This window comes from Hypomesus nipponensis, chromosome 3, assembly GCF_054491055.1.
Source record: "Hypomesus nipponensis isolate SF chromosome 3, ASM5449105v1, whole genome shotgun sequence".
Taxonomy (NCBI): domain Eukaryota; kingdom Metazoa; phylum Chordata; class Actinopteri; order Osmeriformes; family Osmeridae; genus Hypomesus; species Hypomesus nipponensis.
Window position 1 is genome coordinate 8,663,721 of NC_140363.1, and position 15,704 is coordinate 8,679,424.

General features: G+C 42.0%; 3 protein-coding genes across 5 annotated transcripts; 1 reads left to right on the forward strand and 2 right to left on the reverse strand.

Moving 5' to 3' along the window:
* Positions 1-1,643: 1,643 nt before the first annotated feature.
* On the reverse strand, positions 1,644-8,622 carry fut9a (fucosyltransferase 9a). Of its 2 annotated transcripts, none has more exons than XM_084675308.1 (3): positions 8,249-8,622; positions 6,069-6,143; positions 1,644-5,763 (listed from the first exon to the last, which is right to left on the reverse strand). In XM_084675308.1, exon 3 carries the CDS (start codon positions 5,753-5,755, stop codon positions 4,673-4,675), a length of 1,083 nt encoding a protein of 360 aa, XP_084531434.1. In that variant the 5' UTR covers positions 5,756-5,763; positions 6,069-6,143; positions 8,249-8,622; the 3' UTR covers positions 1,644-4,672. The 2 variants fall into 2 exon arrangements, with proteins under 2 accessions (XP_084531434.1, XP_084531432.1); XM_084675306.1 differs by having other exon boundaries at positions 5,927-6,143.
* Positions 8,623-8,878: 256 nt separating this feature from the next.
* On the reverse strand, positions 8,879-12,076 carry manea (mannosidase, endo-alpha). Its single transcript, XM_084675311.1, has 5 exons — positions 11,731-12,076; positions 11,015-11,632; positions 10,783-10,892; positions 10,570-10,646; positions 8,879-10,325 (listed from the first exon to the last, which is right to left on the reverse strand). Exons 2-5 carry the CDS (start codon positions 11,535-11,537, stop codon positions 9,692-9,694), a joined length of 1,344 nt encoding a protein of 447 aa, XP_084531437.1. The 5' UTR covers positions 11,538-11,632; positions 11,731-12,076; the 3' UTR covers positions 8,879-9,691.
* On the forward strand, positions 11,853-15,376 carry LOC146299678 (uncharacterized). Of its 2 annotated transcripts, none has more exons than XM_084675314.1 (3): positions 11,853-11,883; positions 14,028-14,122; positions 14,202-15,376. In XM_084675314.1, exons 1-3 carry the CDS (start codon positions 11,856-11,858, stop codon positions 14,601-14,603), a joined length of 525 nt encoding a protein of 174 aa, XP_084531440.1. In that variant the 5' UTR covers positions 11,853-11,855; the 3' UTR covers positions 14,604-15,376. The 2 variants fall into 2 exon arrangements, with proteins under 2 accessions (XP_084531440.1, XP_084531441.1); XM_084675315.1 differs by lacking the exon at positions 11,853-11,883 and adding an exon at positions 12,237-12,442.
* The last annotated feature ends 328 nt before the right edge of the window (positions 15,377-15,704 follow it).

Consider the following 15,704-nt stretch of genomic DNA (forward strand, 5'->3'; position numbering starts at 1 on the left):
GAGACAAATCTCAAAGTGAGATATGCTCCTTCCATCTTCCACCAATCCAGGAGACAAATCTCAAAGTGAGATATGCTCCTTCCATCTTCCACCAATCCAGGAGACAAATCTCAAAGTGAGATATGCTCCTTCCATCTTCCACCAATCCAGGAGACAAATCTCAAAGTGAGATATGCTCCTTCCATCTTCCACCAATCCAGGAGACAAATCTCAAAGTGAGATATACTCATGTCAATTTCCTTACTCATAATGCTTAAATTACATCAGCAGTGGATTTACCATGCATATCTGGCAAATGTATACTTATCTCAAATTGGGATTTGGCCACCAGAGGTAATAGACCAGCCTGAGTTAAGTCTGTATGTGATGGGTTGGGTGTGGAGTTGGTGGGGGTGGTGGTGGACAGTAAATGACATTTTGCTTGCTAGGATCAACGGGTAACCAACAACAGCCTGAGGATCCTGCCGTAACCACCACAACACACGACCAGGACGCCCATCCATCACTCCTCAGCACCCCCGGCCCACTATTTATATGCAGGGTGGGACATAGTCCAGAAAGCAGCCTATGGGGAGATTAAAGTGCTATCGCTATGCAATGCTAAGCCATTGATACAACCACATACTGTAAAGTAACGGAACACAATGTAAAACAGCCGTTGAAAACACAGATTTAAAGAGAGAAACTTGGCTGTCAAACAAAGTGACAGGATGAAATGTGCACAGTTCAGTCAAGATGCTCACATATTGATTTTACCATTGATAGATTACCATAGATATTGAAATAGGTTTGATTAAAGCAGAGCGGTTCTATCGAGGGGAAGCACTCCCTCCCCCAGAGCACATACATATAATATGAGGCAGGAAGCAAATAGACAATAAATCCCCTCTGATGGACAGTAACATACAGACACAGGGGAGATGGGGATGGTGGAGGGAGTGCAGCAGCCCAGAATCATACAATGACCAGGGGTGAGTTTACGTGTATCTGTGTGGCATTTATATACTATCGGACATTGACCTATGAGCTTGAAGTAGCACAGGTGTAGTTGATTAGTTAGATCGGTGGTTCTCAACCTTGGTCTTCAGGGAACCCCTGTCCTGCATGTTTAAGATGTTTCTGGGCTCCAACACACCTGATTCAAATGCATGTTCATTACCAGGCTTCTTCAGAGCTAGATAACGACCCATTCATTTGAATCAGGTGTGTTGGAACAGGGAAACATCAAAAACATGCAGGACAGGGTTGAGAACCACTGAGTTAGATGACACACACGTGCAGCCCAAGTGCCATGCCCAAGTTTTTGTTCATGAACTGATGAGCATATATCATGCTTCTAGACTGCAAAGGTAAACGTGAGAGGGCCATGTAAATATAATTTAAGTAAATATTTAGAGAGAATCCTTCAAGACTGTGGAAGGGTAAAAAGCTATAACCACAGTATCACCGTTATCAGGCCCATTTATTTGAATCAGGTGTGTTGGAACAGGGAAATGTCTAAAACATGGAGGGCAGGGGGTCCCGAGGACCAGGATAGGGAACCACTGATCTAAATTATAGTTTCACAGAAAACAGAAAACCCAATCTTCAAAAGAGCAAAAACTCAAACTCAACTTCTTATTATCCATTTCTTTATTTTCTTGACACTATCAGACATCTACAATTAAACACAACATTTGGCAAAATACAACGATTTGGCAAAAAACTTGTATTGATTGATTCACTATTTCTTCCAATGTGCTGACAGAAAATGAGTTTTGTTCAAGAGGGATTCACACTCAGCAACACATAAAGAACTCACTTCACTCATGGACTATGTCTAGACTAGGGACACTTAAATGCCCAATCAACTCAGAATCAGCCACCCTCACAACAACACACTGTCGGTGAACAAATGGACACAAAAAAGACAGGTTGTCATGTTTGTTTTTACAAAATAAAAAATATAACACATTTCTGAGAAAACGAAAGGCGGAGAGAAATAAGAGATAGAAAGAAAGAGAGAAGGGACAGGATAAAATACAGATTGCTGCATGTCATTAACGTTCACCATTTACCCTCCCACAGTAGCAGTTTCATACAGTAGTTGAAGACAGTCTTTAGAGAGTAGTTCATGAACGCGACACAATAGCTCTGTTTGACACAGCCACTAACACAGAGTTACACATTTCCACATCAACTTGGCTGATTTCCACTATCTCTCTGATGAATTTCGGCAAGACGGGTGCAATAAAGTCATTTCAACATGATTAATGACTAATCCAAAAAACTTTCTGTATTCCTTTTTGTAAAATGGCCTCACTTGAGGAAATTCATAACAGACGCACCATTGTCTCCAGCACTGGCCCCTCACACAGTAGCAGTTTCATACTGTAGTTATATTCTGAGACACTCTTAGAGAGTAGTTCATGAACGCAACACGATAGCTCTGTTTGAAACAGCCACTGCCAGAGCCACACATTTCCACATCAACTTGGCTGATTTCCACTATCTCTCTGATGAATTTCGTGCAATTAGGTAATTTCAACAGGATTAATGACGAATCCAAAAAACTGTCTGTATTCTTCTTTGTAAAATGGCCTCACTTGAGGACATTCCTAACAGACACACCACTGTCTTCATCACTGGCCCTTCTGTAAAGTGTCTCTTCTCTGACCCCCCCCCCCCCCCCCCATTCATAAGCTGCTTTAAAGTTAGAAACATCATTCAAAGTGAATCCACTTTCAATGGCTATGCCTGCCAATGCTTTGCATGTTAGAAAAAGAATTAAACATTTGCAAATATGTACAATACATTGTATTCATCAATGGCTGAGCTGTGGGTCCTTGTCTAGCTGGACATGGAGGAATGATATATGTTAGGGGGCTAGTTTGTTTTAACACCACCTTGACATACAATGTTTCGATGAACAGTTATATACATACAAAGACTACGCATATGGAACAACAATCTTCTCTTTTATCTGATCCTAGTCAACGCCAATGGTCCCTTTTAACATTAAGTAAATAAATAAAAGAAAACATATTTCTTTTTTACCAAGTAGTCTTCTTGCTTATCTTGCATATGTGCACGTATGTTGCCAAGGTTTAGTTTGACACAGTTATTGTTAGTTAAGGTTCAACCACTGTGTCATTATAGCTGCTGAGTGCTGTTTGGATGCATTGTTTTATAAAGTTGGACAGGAGTCTGCAGAATGAGCGTTGTGTACAGCGTGCTGTTGGACTGAGGTGAGAGTGGCCAGCAAGCCATGCAGGTGTAAACAGGAATGTAAACAGAACCCAGAAATTCATCACTCACACACAACCTCTCCTTCTTCAGGATAATTCAAGAGGACAATAAAATAATTGTTTGAAAATCCATGGAGAATGATAGTATAATTACTATCCAGATGTTCAAATTATCTTTCAAAAGTAACCTAAACCCCTTTGGGAGGATCCAAGCATGAACAATGTCATGTTTCTCACTCACGCTAACCATATAGTGACATCTGAGGTGAGGCTGAAGTATCTGTGAGATGATTGAAGTACATAGCAAGCCCACATAAATAACACATATGCACTATGACTCATTAGTTATGTTACATTTGTGCTCTCATACAGTGTCCTCTGTATCTACAATATAGTATATTCAACATGACCATCTGAATGTCAAGAGTGCAGCCTCATTCTGTAGTTACAAGAGGGAGAGGAGGGAGGGTTCACATAAAAATACAGTGATGCTGTGCAGCCTAATCTTCTACAGGGCAGTCGCACAGGACTGTTATGCATTTCAATATTATAATGCCCGATTTCCATCCTTACTAAAATAGTGATGCTTCCCTGTGCCATTTCTGCTCCCAGTCTCTGTGTACAACAGATTTACATGACACTAAAATAGCAATCCTTGTCTATGCCATGTAATGTATGCCCAGTTCTCTGTTTTTAATGACAGTGTTAAACCCTTAATGAGTGCCCTTTTGTAAAGATAAGTGAAAGTTAGTTTTGCAGTGCAAATCCGATTTTACAAAAATATGGAAAAACAATAGCCCGATTTATCCGAAGAAATACACATATGTACATTTTACAGTAGATGATGCAATTGAACGACTTTCTCATTTGAAGTTCATTAAACACTGCATAGGTGACTGTAGCACTATCACAGATGACATTGTTTTATCTTATAATATCTCACTTCAATAAATAGCACATAAATATTTGTATTTGAACAATTATTACTTTTTCCTTGTTCCAACAAGTTATTGTTCACTTTCATGTGAAAACACAACGTAACAATTACGTCATTGATGACAAGTGTTCCATGTCTAATCAAGCACTGAAAACAAAAAGCAAACAAATAGCAGCAAAAACGTGGACTTGTTAACAAAAATGAAAATACAAAAATGTATTTGTATTTGATGTATTATAAACTCAATGCGCTTATAATTAATATAAAAAAAAAATACAAACTATGGTTGAACAATAATGAAAAAGGCAAAGTAAGGCTGGCCAATACGGGCTTGCAAAGCAAGACAAAATAAGGAGTGTATTATTTTGGCCACTGTACCAGCGGTCAAACAATTCATACACTTTCACTGTATCAAATGTCAGTGTTGACGTCTCAAATAACATAGAAACAAACATTTAAAGCACTGCCCTCAACAACTAAGCATGTGTTTTCCAGCCCCTACAGGACGTCAGCCACCCCAGTACCATTTGTCAAGGTTATTGAAGGCCTTGTACTCCTTGTGCCTCCTCAGGTAATCACAGGCCAGACACGTGTGCTCCGCCCAGAAGTAGGCCTTTTTCACCTTAAAGTGCCGCCGCCACTCAAAATACCTGAGGTACAGTTCCTCGTTCTTGTCCAAAAGCAGCAGGTATTCAGCCAGCTCTTTGGGCGAGGGGAAGTCATCCACGTGGATGAAGGCGTCCCCCTGGACGAAGTTCTCGTAGTTCTGTCTGGCGGGCCCCAGGACCACGGGCACGGAGCCCACAGAGAGTGGGTTGTACAGCTTCTCCGTGATGTAGTCCTTGTGGATGGAGTTTTCGAAGGCCAGGTAGAACTTACAGCTGGCCATGGTGGGGAAGTAGTCCTGATCAGCGATGTATTCACCGAAAGCCTGGCCGTAGGCATGCACCTCGATGTGCTTGTACAGCTCGTTGTAATATTTGACCCGCACATGCTCCGGGTTCCAGTTGCTCACGATCCAGCAGATCAGCTTGTTCTTGCTGGGCGGCACAAAGTCCTCCTCCCCCTCGGTCGCCACAATGGACCCGTAAGGCACTTCAATGTCAGCATCCTGGCGGTAGTTGAGTGTTAAGTTGAACAGGTTCTCAATGCCCGGAAGCTGGGAGGAGTGGGACGGAGACTCCAGATTCATCCATACCCACTTCTGGAAGGAGGGGCGCTGGAGGGGGGGCAGGTTGGAGAGGTCTGTGCAGATGTCCCTGTGGTGAATAACGACGCCATCAGACTTGTTGTAGAGGTTCCTGTCTGCGGTAATGAAACAGCCCTCGATGTTGAACAAAGTACTGCAGACACTCAGATCATAGGTCTGTCCGAAGGGCCAGAGCCAGACTAGCACGGTAGTCAGGTTCTTGTCACTCTTCGTAGAGAAAAGGTTCTTGACCCGGTCTGTGGATGCTGTGGACTCTACGGGACCTGACAGCCAGCTGGTGGACGGTTTAAAGTACATCAAAAATAGAGTCACAAAACATCCCAGTAGAAAGGTGCCGAGTAGAAGGGGTCGTAGAATTCTGTGGAAAGGTGCAGATGGCATACTCTATTCTGTGGAAAGAGGAAAATAAACACATTGCAGTGGATAGAACATAATACCAAATAAACACAATCCTAGATTCTTCAATATTTCCCATCTCTCAAGCTGATATAACATTAAATGTGACGTGACCAAATGAGAAGGCCTGACTGGGCTAATTACTCTAATGCACACCTGATGGATTTGACTTAATGCTGAAATCCAGTCAAGATTAGGAGTCATGGGATGTTGAGGAACAGGTCTGGTCCTACATTGGGTCGACCGTGAGATTTCTCTTCTTAGTGAGGAAGTGTTCGAATGAAAGGATGCTGCTCACAGTGGTTGCAAGATCCTCAGACATCTAGGAAGTTACGATTGATCTTGAGTTGACATGTCCTTTCACTGGCATCTCCTTCAAATGACAAAGAAGTGAATTTGATTAAACTGAATGAAAAGATGAGAACATTGTCAGGAGTTTTGAGGTTAGGTCATTTCATTACAACATCTGAACATAAGAAAGTGTTGTGAGCATATTATGCACCATAATAGTTAGGTCCGACACTAGTCCACTGAACTAAAGATAATTCTGAAAGAAACATGGGCTTAGACTAAATCAGAATGGTCTTTGAGGAGTTTTGTTCAATGTTAGAGCAGCAACATTACTCTTCAACACCTCATTTGTCTATTCTATTCTTAGAAACCGATGGAGTTCCTTTCTCCATTAAACATACAGCCTGCCACATGTGAAACGTATTTCTGACAAATCTACGACAATGCTGCCATCTTAAGGCTTTGGTGAGTAAAGTGGCCCTGTCATATTCCAAGCTCTTAGTCACAAACTATACGATGCACCTGCATTTTGCATAAGGTCAATACATGGAAAGAGAAATGGCTGTTAGAAGATCATATGGTGGCAAAAGATTAAAAACACCATACATCGCTGACAACAGCTCAATCTGTTATTTCCTTATTTCCAACCAGCTGTCAGATATGCCATGATTTATGATTTGCAAACAATTTGACATATTTCAGAGGGCTCACTATCATTTTCCCCTGAAGAGGAATTTTCCCAGACCGGCAGGCAGGCGAACAGATGTTACTGACTGAGATGAGGAAGACTGATACAAGCAGCCATTAACAGAGCAGTAAAGAAGAGGGCAGATGAACGCAATTCCATTTAAAGGCTTTTTAAAAAAGCTTACAGTATCAATGCATTTTTCATGTAGACCAAATCCTCTTAAACCCCAGAAACACACTTTCACTGCATACCAGAGTTATCCCCCCCCCCCCCGCCCCCCTGGTCACAGGATGCATATAATACGGACAAACATTTCAACAGGATCCAGGCTCTTGACAAATTAAGGTTAGATTAAGATGGCAATGTTTTGATAAGGATCAATGGATGAATACATAAGGTCATGGTCAGACAAGTGTTATAACTATGGCTTTCAATGGGGCTTTTGATAAGGGATGGCAAAGTTACTCTGTCTCCATGGTGATTATGAGTCAGGTTGGAGAAGTACATTAGAATGAGGCCATAAACTGTATATGTCATCTTCTAATTGCTATGTTCATACAAAGCATTTCATCTTAAAATGGAATTAGAACAAGGATAAACAGGCAAACCCACGTGTGTGACCATGCACCTGTTTTCATTCACATTTTGAAATAGCGTTAAGCTAGGGTTTTGTCAAATGCATTGTGATGTATTTGGGACACGGAAAGAGCACCACATGGGTGAATGGTCTGCAGAGGGCTACATTTAAGTGACTGTGGGAAAAACAAACCCAAGCCAAAATGGCTTAAGGTAGCATCAGTCTGGGAGTGCTACATGCACAATGGCTCTCAATTGATCTTGCCTTAGTGATTTAAAAGGCTGTCAGTTTAGATGTTCCCATTACAATTTGACAAATACAAAACTATAGGGTGAAGCCGTAAGGAGATACATGCCCGTGGGGTTGTCAATCCAAGGTGAGAATTAATTTTCTTGCCAGAGCGACTGAAGGTCATTTTATAACGTGGTGCACACACTGAGACTCACACGTACACACGTTTGAGATGGGTGTCACTCGTTGTGATACTGCATTGAAGTTAATGAGAATAACCTAAAAGCAGAGGCATGGTGTGATTTTGATGTTTCTTAAGCATCAAACGCCCTTCTGCACACAAAAATGTCTCAAGAGCAGTGGGTAGTCCTGACGAATGTCTTTCCAATGAGGACACTGCCAGGAGTGTATTCACTACTCGTAGGCTATTATCATGCATCAAGGAGCGCCGAACATAATCGAGAAGGAAAAAAAACGTAGAGCAAGACCCTAAGAAAAATCTGTAATTTTTACAATGCCGCCGCCTCCTTACTCCAGCCAAAATGACGAATGTGAAATAATGACATGCAGTGATCAATTAGTTGTGATTTTTCTGTCTTATTTGTAATTAGCTTACATCACTTGGTTTGCAAAATTGCAGGTAGCATGCCATTGCTCTGACGATTAACTGAAGAAAAGGCATTTGACTTACCATCTCGAAAGGCGTGAATCAAAATATGCATTTCTTCCCATTTTTTTGCAGGTTCGTCTCCTCTTGCTAACACGTACCTTGCTACATGACGAAAACATGAGCGATGTACACTGAATTGTTATTTACGCTGGTGGCAATATTTGCAGAAATCACATGCCATTCGGATGAGCACAATTCCATAGTCCCGATGTCAGACTACTACTGAGAAGCGCATTCCCGCCTTCCGATGCAAATAAGCTTATTTAACAAAATTATATTAGGATTCTAAATTCACGCATGCTCTTTCTTTGAACGATATCAAATCCATCCTTTCGTGCATTAGGACGCCATGAAAGGAATGTGATTCGATGTGGAATAATTCCCTACTGGCTGCCCATGCGCTACCTTGCCCTGTTTACCGACAATGCAGCTGTGAGGCTGAAGCGGCATCTATCCGCGGAGCGAATTTGTGATGTGTAGGGCCAGATTTTAAAGCGTCTAGCGGGTGCAATTCGTGTTTATAATTCAATCAGATGCCACTAACGAGCTAACTTAGGTTTTGATCTGCACTATTAATGCAGGTTTGATACATTTCTGTACAGGTCTAGGCTATTATCGGAAACATTTCACATGTTCACACCATGGAATCTGTTTGTAAATGTAGCTCACGTTTTTTTTTATTGTTTTTTATTTCCAGTCAAGTACTACAGTGTAATTAACTTCCCCACGGATTTGTATCCTAGCGTTTATACCTGGGGACGTGGATGCCAATTATAATAGCCCCCTTTTCCTTTCTGCCAGACTTTAGATCTGGCAGTGCGAATAAATATGATTCAGATGCATACGGTAAGGTATCTAAAGCATCATCATTTAAATGATATCCCATATAGACATACATATGGCACGCAATGCCTATTCACAGTGATTGTTCATAGTGGCATATAAGATGCAGATGAACGCAATTCCATTTAAAGGCTTAAAAAAAGAAGCTTGTAGTCTCTCAGTACACTAAGGATGAATATTTTCCAATGGAAACAAAAATAAAGACAGTAAAATGTAAAATAGACAATTAAATCCTCGATTGCACAATATTAAAATTTAAATAACACAAATGTACCAGTGTAAGCTGTAATGGAACACAGCCTTTTCATTAACGATTGTCATGAATTTTCTGGCCACAGATCAATAAGTGATTAACCAAGTGATTTAAGCGTTTTTCCAAAAATAAATTACAATTGGAACACAATCTGGTTCATAGAATATATATATATATATATATATATGTTGCCTTTTCTCATCATCAGCTTGGTCCAAATATTACAAATATCATAGGAGATGACACCCACAATGAGCGGCCTCCTTCTTCATATCAGCATTTCCCTTATAATCCCTTGGTGGGTTTCCATGGTAGATGGTTAAGGGGGGTCACACACATACACAATAATATCACACATTTGCTTCCAATCAGTCTTGCCATCTCTTACGCTCGCTACCAAATATTCCTGCCCATTTGCGAGTAATCTCTAAGTAGACCACAGGTCTGTTAGGCAAGTAGTCCAAATAAACAGTCTGACTGGTCTTGGGCACTGCCATCTCAATTTGAGTGCCTTCATGCCACTCATTAAAGGATGTTATAGAGATGATATCAGGCCTAGATTCCAGGGCGCTGCTCAGTGCCGTCTCATAGTATTTCCCGTTGATGCGATTCCGTGTGTTCTGGAAATTCCAGGGTCTGATGTTGGTGTCAATGTAACCAGGTCCTACGCTCGGGATGAACATCAAACTGTTGTCCTCGCAGAATGTTTTTATGGCCTCCCAGTTGCGGTGAGAGGAGCCGTAGGAAAAGCCGTTTGTGGCAAAGTACGTGTAGACACCGTCGAAGCCCGCGGTGAGGATGTCCCTCTTGTGCTTCTCCTCCACGAGGAGGGCGATGAAGATGCCGTCGTAGGGGGTGTCCCTGACGCTGCTTCTCTCGGTGTGTTTAAGGAGCTTGGCCCACCGTTCTGAGTTCAGAAGGTAGGAGTCGTAAACGTAGAATAACGGGAGGAACTTGCCGGTGCTTGTCTTGTGTCTGTAGAAGGCTGGGTGCTTGCCATACCTGATAAGAAAATGTATACACATTAGTGCTCTTTGCAGAGACAGAGGTACACACTTGGCTCTGATTAACTAGGGAATACTAAGTTGTATATATCCATTAGGCTTTTGTAACATTTATTGTGGTTTTTATCATCCTTCTCCAGTATTACTGGGCATACTCTTGATGTTGAATACTAAATCTGTGCTTCCATCTTGATGGTAGCACCTAAATAGAAATTATTAGATTAGGGTGGGTTAATACTTACTTATCAATGATGTACTTGACATTGGTCAACATGTTTGTTTCATCTCTTCCTTGGTATGGTTCAATGTGAAAAGCCACCTGTACAAATCAACAAAGAGGGGAGGGAGAGAGATGAATAAATAAAAACCAACAATAAAGACTAACGACGAAATATTAACAAACCCTTTCAACAAATATAAACTCAAACATTCATAATAATAATCCTCATGCACACCTTTATGAGATATTTGTGTGCCACGTCCAACAGCAAAGGCACAAGCTCATCCGTTGATTCACCATTGTCATCCTTCATACCAGCTGGGTACCATGACACGGCAAGGACACCTGCCATTGCAGAGAGGGACATAAATCATAAGACAGAAAAGAACGATCAGAACTTAATAAAATGGGACTATGCCAAGCTCAGACAACCACTAAAGAAGACATAACTACGGCCTAGGTCTTACCGATGGCAGCCGTTCGTAGCTGCTGCATGTGTGCTTCGATGACAGAGGGGTCTCTGGAGCTGTAGGCCCCCAGAGCTGGGTAGAAGTTTGCCCCAATGTCATCAGGAGGGCTGTGCCTCCCTCTGGGGTAGCCTTGGGCCACCTTGGAGTCCCAGTGAGGCAACACAGGGTGATCCCAGTGGATGTACTTGTTGTCAAATTGTGGATTACCGAACCAGGTGTAGTAGAAGGCATGGACATTGTAGTTGGGAGCAGGAAATGTCCTCAGCATTGCCTCCATTTTCATATTTCTTTCTGGCTGACTATTGTTTGTTTTAATTTGGTCAAGTTTAGCAGCTGGCATTTCACTGTGTGTCTGTGGGTCATTATGATTTCTAGCCTTTATGTCTGGGAACAGGTCAAGACCTAAAGGACTTCCCATTGGATTTTCTGGCATGAGGGACTTCAGAACCAATGTTACTATGAATATCAGCGACACAACTCCGATAAATGCAATACAGGACTTACGTCTGAGCCTGGCCATTCTTCAACAGGAGCTTAAGGTTGCCCACTCATTGTCCATGGTATATGTCTTGCTGCTATGTGGCATGTCCAAATGTTTGCATTGCATGCGGAAGTCTGCAGTTGTGTTAATCAGAAAGGAATTTACCCACTGCAGTTTCATAAAACCAAATAAGACGTACTGATTTATTTTGTTGTACAAAAGCGATAATTACCTTTTTTTTTCCTGCACTACTCGTTGCTTCCCTAAACAAGTGAAGTGTTACAATGAACTTTACACCGGCAGATATAGTCCATCATGAGACAGGGTGATAACCTGTCGACCAGTAACTAACAGCAAATGCTTTTAGCTCTTGACAACATCAGTGGTAAGATGTACAAAGACCATTATATTTAGGTCTACATGTTAAAACAGACTCAAATAGTTTGTCAATACATAGTGAATTAAGACAAAATGCAAGGCGCTTCGCTTGCGGCTCAATTTTTGCCATGTCACATGGCAGGGTGCCCTTTGCGTAGTCACAAATCGCAAAACAATCTGTCCTCCGTCCAAACCGTTTACGTTTGCCATCCACATTGTATCAAGATTTGTGAACGTTCTCCGACTGCACTACGCCAAAGTCAACAAAATTGAGAAAAGAGAATAGTTGACGATGTTTAATGGATCTGTGTATAGTCATATCGCCCTCTAACACTAGGATGGGTTACTGCAACTATTTAACAGTCACATTTAATCCGAATTCTGTGCGTTAATGGAGGAATTTCTGGATGTGTCTTGTCCATTAGAATGACACGTTTGATGACAAGTGTGACAATTTCTTGACAGTTTAATTATGACGTCAGGAAAAGTTTGTAACTAATCAGCATTCCCGTTTGTAAAATCGGCGATTTACGAAAAGTGTCATTAAGCAATGGATAATCGACAAGGTAGGCTATTTGTCATTTATTTCTTAAATGCGTGCACATTCGTTGATGTTTCTACTAGATATATAATCTAGCCTATATATATCACACGAGAGGGAGTGCTGGCCTAGAGCTACTACTGTATTTAGCTACCATCATGGCGTCGGTATGAGTGTGATAGTTTAATTACTTGATATAATTGTACTTGATATTATTTATTGTAGGCTATTATAGAACATATTCAATCCAACGTTTAACAGTTCTACAAAATTATTAGCCAACAGTAGAATACTGTAAGCGACAACAGATTGTAACCCCGTTTGACCCTACTCCCAATTGCTCCCTAGCCTAGGTTGTTGTGTTCTCCCAGTCCCCTAAGGACCTAATTAGACACAGGTGAAACTACTCCAACAAACGAGCCAACGAACTAAAACAATTACATACACATATTAAGACAGGAAATAACACGGCCTACACCCATGGAGACGGTAAACACTGGGGAAAACCCGGGGCACAGCCGTGGCCATGTTGTATTTAATCATTTGGCTCCTTCAACACAATTCCAGGACTGAACTGTGACCAAGTAACCATTATCCTGCAACACTGTCACTGATAGCTACTAAGTTTGAGTAGCCTAGGTCTACACCGCAGGGCAGCTACTCAGGGCAGTATCATGTAGGCCAGGGCTCTCCAATTCCGGTCTTCGAGGGCCGCTGTCCTGCATGTTTGAGATGTTTCCCTGCTCCAGCACACCTCCAGCATTACCTGCCGGGTAATGACCATTCATTTAAATCAGGTGTGCTGGAGCAGGGAAACATCTCAAACATGCAGGCCAGCGGCCCTCGAGGACGGGAATTGGAGAGCTCTGATGTAGGCTATATGTTTTCATTTGTGTAACCAGGGAAGTGTCTGTTGTGGACATACATTTTAATATTTGCACGTGCCCCAGTATGAATCTGCTGTGCCCCAGTAAAAACCTAAAGTTTGATTTTGAAAAATTTACTTTATTAGTCAGTGCATTAATTTAGATCCCAGAAAAAATAATCCCAATCAACGCTTGTAAAATCAAAGCAGTTTAACCTAAAACAAACCGATGCATGCAGAATTCCATGTCAGCATGCTCTTCTGAGCTTGCCAAATAGCCACTGCAGCACGCACACAGAAGTCCAGGTGTCGGATTCGGCACACAAGTCAGAATTGAGGGAGGCTAAGAAAACATTACAAAACGAAAGAAAGTTTCTAAATGATAGGCCCACCGATCATCTTATTCTGACTAAAACATAAAAGTAATAGTACATGAAGCTCAAAAAAACTGTATTTGTGCTCAAATGAATGCAAAGGAAATGTGCGCGCTCGCATTAACTATTGATGTCCCTGCCAAAACTGATATCAAACTTGCATCCCTGAACTGTTGTATAATAGGTTAAGCAAGGGGAGTTTCTATAGTCTAGTAGTTCATTGTGCGCAGCAAGTTTGAAAGTTGAAATCTTTTATAGACTTTTATAGACTAAAAAACGAGCATTCAATAATGTCCTCTAAACCACTAATGGAATGCCTCTCAAATTACTTGGTTGGAACTAACTGTTGTATAATATTACACCTCTCACAGGTATGGAGGCTAGGAGACAGTCTGTGCCTGGCCCAGTGATGAACTTACTGACCAGGAGAAGACGGGCCGAACCGGTCCATGACCCAAATTTGCAGGTCAGAATGGAAAGTGTACTGGTGGAATGGAAAGTCTAGTGTTATTTGGAACACAATAATGTGTATCTGTCCCCCACAGTGCAACCCTGAGTGGCTGATTCAGTGCAGCCTGCTGAGGTGGCTGTGGGACAGCGGTCTTGGCTGCACGCTCAGAAGCAGCTTCCTGGGCAGGCAGCTGGGGAGCAGCAAACTGGGGCTGTGGCTGAACTCCCACTGCCCGGCCCTCACTACCCTCCTGCTCCTCAAGGTGGTGCTGTGGCTTTTCCTAGTGTGGATCTTGTCAGACCTCCACATGGGGCTGCCATGTTTCCTTCTCACCCTCACTTACTGGCTGTATGAGGGCCCTCTACGCAGAGCTGTGGATTGGATCAGGACACGTTGGCAGAATGGAGCCCTGCCAAGGCCTGAGGCAAGTACAGATGACCCGAGAAGAGTGTCAACCCAGAGGGGCGTCCCAAGTGGGGTGTCCAGGGATATGTAGGTAGAGGACCTCCTCCCCCAGCTCAGAGTAAGAGCATGGAATCAGCAGACTGGTTGACATTAAAGGTTTCCCTACTTATTGCCAAGGAGTGTGCTTATCCTAACTTTACTCTATCCTTTGATGCACCTTGTATGACGTAGTTAGAAGTAGGTATAATAAAATGGGTTCCAGAGAGGGACAATTAAGCTAATAAAACTAGTCATTCTAAAGCTGTGATACAGTAGGTATATTCAAAAACCACAACAAATGAATCCAAGACTAATTTAGTTCCATCCATTTATTGAATTCAAAGACTTGAAACCAACTTGTACAAATTGCAAAATAGTTTGGTAATACCTTGTACTTTCCCACTAATGTTTAGGAAACTAAAATAAAAAGTAAGCAGAATTGAATTGATTATATAGAAACAGCACATAGGAGAGCATGTTTCCATCACATCAAACTTGACTGCAGGTTTTCTGTGGGGTGAAGCTGAACTGTCGACTCGGCTTATTGTGGGAGAGCAGAATAGGCAACTATTCAACAAGTACCTCCAGATTCAAAGTATACAGCAACCACTTTGCTCTGGTAATGTCATGTGGAAAACAATAAAACAGGATACTCTGAAATGCAAGTGAAGTGATAGTTAAAAAAAAGAAGAAATGCAGTGAAAGTGTCTCGTCACCTGATGGTGCTTCTATCACGCGTCACATATTTGTTGGTCTCACCTGCCCCAGAGTCTCTGATGAGGAGGGTTTGATGCAACAGAGATCACAGAAATGCTGAAAACATCCACCTTACTTTCCCTTTGGTTTGATTCACTTGCCTCTCTATGGCGCTCAAGCAGATAGGGAAGGGAGGGTTTAAGGAGAGGGATGACCCTCAAATATTAATATCACAGTCCTTCATTTAGTACCACCGTAGTCAAGTTTACTTGCTGCATACACAATCCACACAGTATTAAAAAAGATGCAGAGCGGGGCTACTTGCTGTGCTCCAAGTTATTATAACAGTTATTTATTTAAGAGCTCACTCGCCTGAGGGAGTTATTTCAAGTGCTGACCCTCCGGTGCCTGCTGCCAGCCAGGCGTCTTCGAACCAGCTGCCTCGTGCCAAGTCCAG